Source organism: Pollicipes pollicipes, unplaced genomic scaffold (genome assembly GCF_011947565.3).
Source record: "Pollicipes pollicipes isolate AB1234 unplaced genomic scaffold, Ppol_2.1 Scaffold_6138;HRSCAF=7277_pilon_pilon_pilon, whole genome shotgun sequence".
NCBI classification, from domain to species: domain Eukaryota; kingdom Metazoa; phylum Arthropoda; class Thecostraca; order Pollicipedomorpha; family Pollicipedidae; genus Pollicipes; species Pollicipes pollicipes.
In genome coordinates this window covers 21,993,088-22,002,513 of record NW_023596818.1, presented here as the reverse complement: position 1 = coordinate 22,002,513, position 9,426 = coordinate 21,993,088, and the positions used below count along the sequence as shown (strand labels likewise).

The 9,426-nt window shown below is 47.1% G+C and overlaps 1 protein-coding gene across 2 annotated transcripts; it reads left to right on the top strand.

Moving 5' to 3' along the window:
• Positions 1–226: 226 nt before the first annotated feature.
• On the top strand, positions 227–7,130 carry LOC119106274 (dynein light chain roadblock-type 2). 2 transcript variants are annotated; one of them, XM_037229887.1, is made up of 5 exons: positions 227–460; positions 3,112–3,170; positions 4,524–4,602; positions 5,361–5,528; positions 6,152–7,130. In XM_037229887.1, exons 2-5 carry the CDS (start codon positions 3,168–3,170, stop codon positions 6,193–6,195), a joined length of 294 nt encoding a protein of 97 aa, XP_037085782.1. In that variant the 5' UTR covers positions 227–460; positions 3,112–3,167; the 3' UTR covers positions 6,196–7,130. The 2 variants fall into 2 exon arrangements, with proteins under 2 accessions (XP_037085782.1, XP_037085783.1); XM_037229888.1 differs by having other exon boundaries at positions 414–439.
• The last annotated feature ends 2,296 nt before the right edge of the window (positions 7,131–9,426 follow it).

Below are 9,426 nucleotides of genomic sequence, written 5' to 3'. Positions count from 1 at the left end.
TTAAGGGGTACTTTTTAAGGCCTGAATTACCAGGTTTAATTTCACACCCCTAAGTGGCAAATTTAGCCTGGGTTAAATCCACAGCTGCCGTAAAATTTTGTGTACTCCGGATACCAGGAAGTGGCCAGAACTCCAACCACATGGCGGTTTTGGATGAGTACAAATAAGTTTTTCTTCATAATCGTGATGCCCAGCTCTATACAGCTTCACCGCAAATGTTTACAAACCTGTTCAAGGCATGAGTGCGGTCAGAATATTTATGCTCTTAACAAATCAGTCACGAGTAGGCGAATCAATAAAACCAATTGGAGAGTTTTGCTATGTTCAACCTCCAGCATGAGCTGGGAGGCGGGCGCAAGCCGCTGAATTGTTGAGACGTTTCCGACGCTGAATTGCGAGTGATCCTCTTATTTGCATTGCCATGAGACGGTGGTGTTGCGTGAGTAGGCGGCTGTTTGTGGTAGGTGGTTGGGTGTGTGGATTTCTATGACTGTTCGTTGCATCCTAGGCAATTAACGCAGTTCGTCGTCAATGTTAGATCGAGTCATGTTTAAGTCTGAGTTGGCCTGCGAACATGGGACGTGAGAGCTTTGCTAATCTACAGACCGGTTGTATTCTGGTACTCCAGAATAGTCTACTTGATGATGATTTGGTGTTCTAGTGCGCATCGACTGCTGAAGGTCATGCAGCGCCCATGAATAGGCTGCTTGCTATTGGGTATCTTAGTCTGGTGGTTGCAAGATTTGTGGTTTTACAGATAATACTTGTCTCGTGGTGGAAGCAGCAAGTCTCAAGCTCTTGTGCTTTCTGGTTTTATTTTGTCTGGATACAAATAGGTAAAATTAGTTTTTCCAAAAGCTGTTTTTGTTGCATCAGAGTGGAGTACAAAGTATTCCATTTTACCTACCCACAATCCTGGAATACACAATCTCCTGGTAGACATTATACCAGGAAATGTCAAGTTTTCCAACACTGAAGAAAGCAATGCCTGGTAGAACCATTTCCCAGATTTTGAGCCAAAAGAATAGCCATTTGCACAAGGTGGCTGTGAAACCCTTTCTATTTGATTTAGGTGTGTTTGATCTATGTTTGCAACTTGTGGACTAGCATTAACACAGTAATAAACAGATAAAACATTGATGCTTAACTGCAAGCATGGAATGTCATACATTTGATACACAGAAAAATGAACCAACTATCAGCCTTAAGCAACCTGTGGGCTGGACACTGTGACACCATCAAACACAGTTTTGATGCACACAGCTTTATTTGTTTTTTCAGGTCTGTGTCACTGTCACTTTGGAGGTAACATACCCTGCTGAAAGATATTAAAATAGCATGTGAGAAGCTCATGCACTGCCACTGTTTCTGGTGATAAAGACAGTCTGGGAAGATCATGGATGGAATTATTTTTGGGGGCCGAGTAAGATCATGGATGAAATAATTGTTTTGGACCATCATCCCTGCTGAGTCCTGAGATGGCAGACCACAAAAATACATGTACAAGCATGCCTGGCTTAACAGTACATCCCACAACTTCAGTACATTACAACACATGAAATAAATATGAGTGCTCAGTTTGGCCCCCATGGGCACCACATGACCAAAATAATTGGTGCACCCCAAAGCCCAAATCATCATCAGTTTGGCCCCCAGCCCGTGCCATTGTCAGGGCATAAGGAACCAATGTTTTAAGGAGCTGCAATGTTTTAAAGATAATTGAAGAAAAGAATGTGGTGAAAACCTCTCTTGCTTGACAAAAGTTAGGTGAAAACTCAGCTCAGATTGTCCTGGCCCAGGTTTGCAGCATGCCAGCAGGATGTTCGGCACATAGATGATGTTTCACAGGCATCTTGGATGATGGTACGGTGGATGGATTTGTTGTGGCTTACCTGAGGTCTGGTTGCTGTTAAGCCCTCAGCCACAGACACTTCCCAGCATGAAATATCTACACATTTGCACTTATGGGGTTTGTGATCAATGTCACATCAGCTGCCCCCTCATCTTTCAAGGTTTCCAGCAAGGAGAGGGTTGACACATTTTGAAAGAGAGAAGCGGTGATGAACCAGGGATCAAGCCGCCAGCCTACATGACATCAGCCTTTAGCTCTGGCTCTGGGCATAAGCTCACAGTGCACAATTACACAAACATTCAGATGTGTGTGTCATTATTGCACAATGGATGAAACATGAGTGCGGAGTCCCCAGAAAAGCTGAAATTGTGATTCAGTTAGGCACCATTTTTTTTAACATATGACAGGCATTGATTTTTTGGCTCATGGAGGGGTGGGGGGCAGGCAGCTGAATACCCTTTGCTCAGAGGACAGGAGTGCTGTACCTTCTGGTGTTATTTGTGATTACACAAGGAGGTAAAATGATTTTTCCAAAAGCTTTGTTGCTCCATAATGGAGTAGAAATATTTCATTTTACCTAGTTGCAATCCTGGGGTACAATGTCTCCTGGCAAACATAATACCAGGAAATGTCAAGTCTTCCAACACTGTCTGCTATTCAATTCTCTACAGGTGTCCAAATTTTGTTGCGGCCACACCGCGCTGTTCGGAAATGATGATGGAAAACCCTTAGGGGAAGGGGGGAGGTCAACGTGACCCCGCCTGCTCAGGCGCATGTTAAATCTGTGAATGGTGAAGAAAGAAATTGTAGGGCTTGCAGTCAACACTTACATAATCGAGGCTTTGAAAATATTGCAAAGCCATTGCATATCAATTAGCATGATGTTTTGGTCTGTGTCAACAAACTGGTGAAGCCTTTGAGTGTAGGAATGGACAGTAAATCTTTGGTATGGACTAAGTCCAGTAGGCATTTATTTTTTCACACTGCTGCTGACTGATAACAATGATCATTGCTCATGTCATGCGTATGGATTTATAAGATATAAGATATAAATGGGTTTCATACTGAAAATTTGCCAGACTCAAGACAAAATATTACATGTAGACACAGTGTATGTGTTATATTTAAACACTACACAAACACATTTATTTGTCTTAAATTCTGTATAATTTGGCACCACATGTCATACTATGCATACACATGTGCTGTGATAACTTTGCACGTTGCACACCTGAATGACCACTACATCTCTGTTCCAGGTGTGACTTCACTTCTGGGGTTAGTTTAGAAAAGCAAGCACACAAGTACTTTGGCAATGGCAAGTAAATGTGTTATGCTTACTCTGAGATGTACAAAATGTATTGTGCATGACATTTGTTTTGTTACAAATTTATATAAAGGTGCTTATTCTGGAATACAAATATGGTATTGACATTGAAAGCTGGTCACTGAACAAGTTTTCTGTGATAGAAAAATTGTGCCTTCCAGGAAATTCACTTCTTCTAGACTTGTGGAGGGCAAGATCAAAATACGCACTGTGGCATCATTGTTGTGCCTTTGTGTTCAGCTGTAACTCCATGGACTAAAATGTTACTGTTATGGAAGTACCACCAACTTGTGTTGGGCTTGGCAGCAACATAACTAGCTACAACAGCAGCCCAAACAACTATTTGAACTGCTTGACATTTTTGCAAGGTTTTCAGGCAATTTAGAATCGTTTTAAGTGACTAAGTTGCTCTTGGCTTAAAGGGAGTACACATCCTTTTTATCTTATTGAACTCCCTGCTCACCACTTCATAAGCCCTACACTTCATCTGCCTTGTTTTCCCTAACATGTGTGTCATGCCATGTTTGCAATACTTGTTTTTAAAATGCTTATGTAATAAATGTCATGAAAGTTGGAAATACTCTGGTTGGGACAAAAGGATGAACATGAACATGAAGCTACATGACGAACAATGCGAACTTGAAGCTATCGCGCGGCGAATTCAAGCAAACGTTACGCTATAGCTTCGATTTCTCCTTTGGCTTTCACCACAGTGACGCTTTCAGAGGCGCACTTTAGCTTTGGGAATGGAAGTGTCACATAGCCCATAGTGATTCACTGTTTCAAACTTCAACCAACACGCCTCTCGGTAATAGGCTCGTGCCGCCCGCTGAGCCAATCACAAACATTGTTTCATTTGCATCGGCAGAGGAATCATGCCAGTTATAACGACGGGGGTCACAACCTCAGGGAAGAAGTATAGTCCTGTCACACAGCGTTAATGGCGTAATCTGGGCTCGAAAACAATTAAAATTGATATCATTACGTCTTGACGGTGCTGCATTGGCACTTCCCAGTGTTTTTGGACGTCGTTGGTCCGGAAGTTTCACTAGGGTTTGTTTTTAAAATAAGCGCTAAAGGTGGGACACTCCCCTGGGATTCGCTGTCAGTTCAAGAGCAACCACGAGCCTGTGTTCTGTGGACTGTGGACCACGAGCCTGCGATCTCAAGAAGAGACGGATGCAATGTCTCGGTCTATAAGCGCCTGAGTTAGTGCCCAGTGTCACTCAAGCTTTGTTGCTGGCTTTGTTTTGGGCATGGAAATAAGTTAACACGCATTTCATACGATGTTGATGTTGTCAGGATGTTGTTTAAGAATAGGAATAAGAGCGCTCTCCTCGGCAGGCTTCGGAAGTGGAGGAAACTCTGAAGCGGATACAGTCGCACAAGGGCGTCATTGGGACAATCATCGTCAACTCAGAAGGTATAACCAGAATGCTGTGCTTCGATGCCAAAGAACATTTATCACTCAAACTGGACGATATCATTTTAACAACTCGGCCAACGAGGCGTTTGCCAGACTACCCGTAATAACTATTGAAAAAGGACAGATAGGGCAAATTAATAAAGATTGATGTGTTGCTCGTTGTGTAAGCTATCTAGGTATATTTGTCCAGGTCAATATATTACTTTCCAGATCAGGAGAACGACCTTAAGAAGGATGTATGGGAAATTAGGAGAGGAAAAGAAATGCCACGGATGGATGGCCTTGTTTCTGAACGTGTTCTTGAGCGCGTTGTTCCCGATTTGGAAATTAGATTTTCCATGTGCTTGAACAGGAAGATCAGAGAGTAGAGTCGCCGCCGCGCTGCTGAAATGTGGCATGTGGTCAGGCAGCCTTCATTAAAATGTTGTGCAGTTGGCGCGGCACGACTTTTGAAGGGTTTCGTTATTTGCTCCTGAAAAGTTATTTGGGACACGACACGACCACTGGTTGAAAAGGTTGAACAATATTAAGTTACTGCCTCGTCACTATAATGGACTGTACATGTTAATGGTATGCGTTCATCCAGATGCGTTTAAAATGTCAATAGCTGCCTAGGGATGACACAATGCAGGGATTTGCACCCTCTTAACCAGAAGTCGGTGTAAAGCTCAGGTGATGCACACCCGTGGTAAAGTGTCCGTGTGTGTGTGTGTGTGTGCTGCCTTTCCGCTGTACGCTTTGGCTGGTCTCAACAGGGATTCCCATCCGCACCACTCTGGAGAACTCGCTAACGGTGCAGTACTCGGGCCTCATCAGCCAGCTGACGGACAAGGCGCGCTCAACCGTGCGCGACCTGGACCCCACCAACGATCTCACCTTCCTCCGCATCCGCTCCAAGAAGCACGAGATCATGGTGGCACCAGGTACGTGTCACTCGGCCCGCGGCCAAAGAGGCGCCCACGCAGAAAGCCGGCAGAGCTAGCACCACTTTTGCATGGATCACTCCGTGTGAAATTCGCAACACGCAACCGATGTCCTGTCAGAGATTATGGGTGGCCATACCACAGGGCTGCTCCTCGCCGCCTGCGCGCCGGTGTATGTAGTCACTGCGCTCACGGTGGGGCAGCGTTACAGTTGGCACCGGGAACAGATGATATGAATACCTCCGGTTTTCTGGGACGATACGATGCTTTCTTTTCGTTAGTCTGGTTTGCCATTGCACCGATGTTTCGATGGTCCACCTGAGCCATGTGCCGATGTGTTTTTGATTTGATTCAGCCCGCGACATCGTGGGATTTTGTTCCTGGGATCACGTATCACGTTGGCTGACTTGGGTGGTCACAGAATGTCCAGTTCCTTGCGCTTGTGTTCTGGGGAGTGGTGCTCCGAAAGGAGAAGGTTGTGCATCCCCAATTATGATTTCGGATGTACCCCCGAAAGTGGTGCGTAAAACAGTACCGCCGAAAGAGACGCGTGATCGCAACGCGAATGATGCGTCTTGGACCTTTTGTTGACTGATGTTGACGTTATTGTTTTTTCTTTGCAGACAAGGAGTACATCCTGATAGTCATCCAGAATCCAAACGAATAACCCATCAGCATGGAATGCTGTCAGATCGGTCCCAAGTCTGACCGAAGTCTGTTCATGTGTTGACCTGTATTTATTTGATGCTTGCCGGCTGCTGGTTGCGTCGCTACGGAACCTGCTGCTTGGTACTCGTTGAAACCCAATCGCTGATGATGATCTGTTTGCACGCGTTGAACTCTTGGCGTTTTGCGTTGGTCGAAGACCAAATTGCACGGTTATGCTTTCATTGGTGCCTAGCTAGAACAGAACGGCTTGAACGAGGGGCATTGTCGTATGATGCGTTTTCTGTATGTCTAACTGCAATGACGTGTTCTGGCGAGTATAGCGTTTACACCAGTAACCAAAGTTTCCCTGGTTTTGTGCCCAGCGTGCCGTGCACACCGAGGTGCTGCGGACAGCGAAATGTTCTGGCTGGTGGGACTTGTTTCTGAACGTGTTCTTGAGACCGAAGCCCGAGACCGAGGTCGTCTTGAATTTGCTTGCACCGACTGATTGCAAACTCTACCAGTACCTCGTTTGCTCGGTTAACTGGCGTAGGCACCAATGATTGGCGTTGGGTCTGGTGTACGTCACATTGCAGGATTCGCAACGGCCTGTTACGAGTCGTCTGCCTTGAAACCGTATTGACCTAAACACGGGCGATGCATGGAGCACATACCGCGAGGTAGCGGGTATCTAGTGACGTTTGCGATTCAGCAAGCGATGAATCACGAACGTCATTTCAACAACTGTTCTGAAGCGAAGCGGATCATAACACTTGTTTAACTGTGTATGGCTCAGTATGAGTCGTCATCGTCATTGGCACTTAATGACGCGCTCAGCTGTTGAGGCTATATGGCGTCATCTGCATATCACCGCGGCAGGAAGGGCGAGCACCGCGGCGAATCGAATTCCGTACCTCTGAGTCAATGCTACTGAATAGAACTCAATTTGAGCGTTCGAGAAGAGCAGGTTTTCAGCTTTGCCGGGACTTTGGGCGGCAAGCTGGCCGGTGTTGGGGAAACCACTACTGGCCTGATTATTATGTCATTGGTGGAACGCTTACATGAACGCCATGAACGGCCTGGGCGAAGGGAGATTACAGTCGTCTGGATTGAGGACATCTGAAGTGTTCCAACACCACGTCCCACGTCGGAGGTTTCAGGGAGATTCTCTGGCTGTATTTCCTATTCTGTCCCAGTGAGTGGATGCGCCAGTAAAACCCCTCGAGTTGCCTGACTTACACGACGGGATAACAAACACGATGGCCATCGGACATGGAATGGATAAGTACAAAGTACGGCTATGAAACCTGAGGTATCAGGGCGAAAATATCAATCCATGTAAATGGATCGAACCGATACTTTAGAAGCTCCGTCTTTCGTGGAAGTTATACATTAAGGGTTCGCGTCAATCCACGAGTCTCATTTCTTGAATATTGGCCAACTTTTGGTGTGACCCAGTCAGGTAGCTTCAGTCGATGGGGTACGTGATCTAACCGATTAAAAGTATGCAATTATTTGTTGTGTGTTTAGTGACCGTGACCAAATTATTGCGCAAAACTTCGGTGTTTCGGGCGGGTATGGTTCACAGTGAAATGCATCACATGCCTGTGCAACCGCACGGTCACATGCCACACGGTTTACGTCACAGCGTGTTTTTCTCAAGACCAGCTTCGAGAGAAGGGGCGCTCCTGTTTCAAGTGCTGACGGTGGGTGGTACAGCATCGAGCTCGTGTAATGTTTCACGGACGGTGCATTCACCAGCATCGTGCTCGTGAACCGTGCGGCTGGTTTCGTTTTTTTGTTTTTTGTTGTGTGGTTGCTGAGCTTTGATATAATCCGTCACACGCTCAAAGGCGGGTGACTGCACTGTCCGAGCTGGGGTGTGCCTGTGCAGGAGCACCAACAGCACCAACAGCAGCGCCAACGATCGATTCCTGCCCGCGACCTCGCCCGTGAACAAGTCAGCAGGTGTTTCGCAACATAGATGCATGCAATACTTTGCTGCAGTTGGCGCTGGAACTCATAGGGCGCTATGGGCATTCAATAGTTCGGGAATTTCGCTATTAGATCCAGAGCTCCAGAGGGCGTGGAGTGAAATAAAATGAATAAAAGTGCCCATGGCACCCCAAAATTCTCGACCGGCCGCACCGTGTAGGCTTCAAGTTACGAGTCACCCGATCATTCTTTTGCGTGACATGCTTGGGAACGGATGCTGACATTGCCTGCCCATCGTAATCATTCCGTCTGCCAGCCGTGTACAGTTCTACATGGACAGTAGTGGCACTCTAGCTCACGACAGTGGCGCCACCATTATGGATGTGTATTAAGCTTGGCACTAGTTAGTGACACGCGTACTACAATTAACACTGTACAAATCAGTTCGTGCAAATATCTAAATTCGCTTTTGCTGTAGAATGGCGATTTGCTTGCCTATCTTGCACACACGCTGAGGCCGAAGAAAGGAAAACTAACCCCTTGCCGTTAGGGAAAAAAACATGTAAAATATCGGGAGTTGATCACATGAGAGGGTTTAAGTGGCGGAACTAATGATGGCGACTCAAAGAAGTAAGAAAGACATTAAGAAATAATTAATAAAGATGATATGATGAATGTTATACGTAAGGAAAGCATGCGTTGCGCTGAGTGCGATACCATCTAGCGCTGCCGCACGGCATATGTGTCTGCAGTGCCTTTGGTGGTGGTGGTGGCGCCCCCTACAATGGTGGCGACGTCTGCGGCGGTGGCGCTACTTACAGTGGCCCCTGGGCGCGTCCACGGCGCGGACATAGCAGTTACGCGCTGGCAGGGACACCACGTGTCCCGAGCGCATGCAGAGGATGGAAGGTGGCATGGCGGGCGCGCCGGCCCTCCTGTAGCCTCTCATGCAGAGATTACGGCGCTCAAAGGGGCAGCCGTTCGCGTGGGGGCAGACGTATTCGTAGGGGCTAAGAGAGGTCCGTTCGGCTTGCAGGCTGGGGGAGCGTTCGAGCGTTCGAGCGGCAACAGTGGCTCGCCTTCGGGAGGCGGTCGCAGTGTTAGCGTCGTCAAAGACCGGAGTGTTTACCGGTCATTGGTGCAGGGTCGTCTTCCACGAAGGCCGGCTTCACAAGGTCGGTGGTGCAGGACCGTCTCCTACGAAGGCCGGGTTCACGAGGTCGGTGGTGCAGGACCGTCTCTTACGAAGGCCGGCTTCACGAGGTCGATGGTGCAGGGTCGTCTCTTACGAAGGCCGGTTTCACGAGGTCGACGG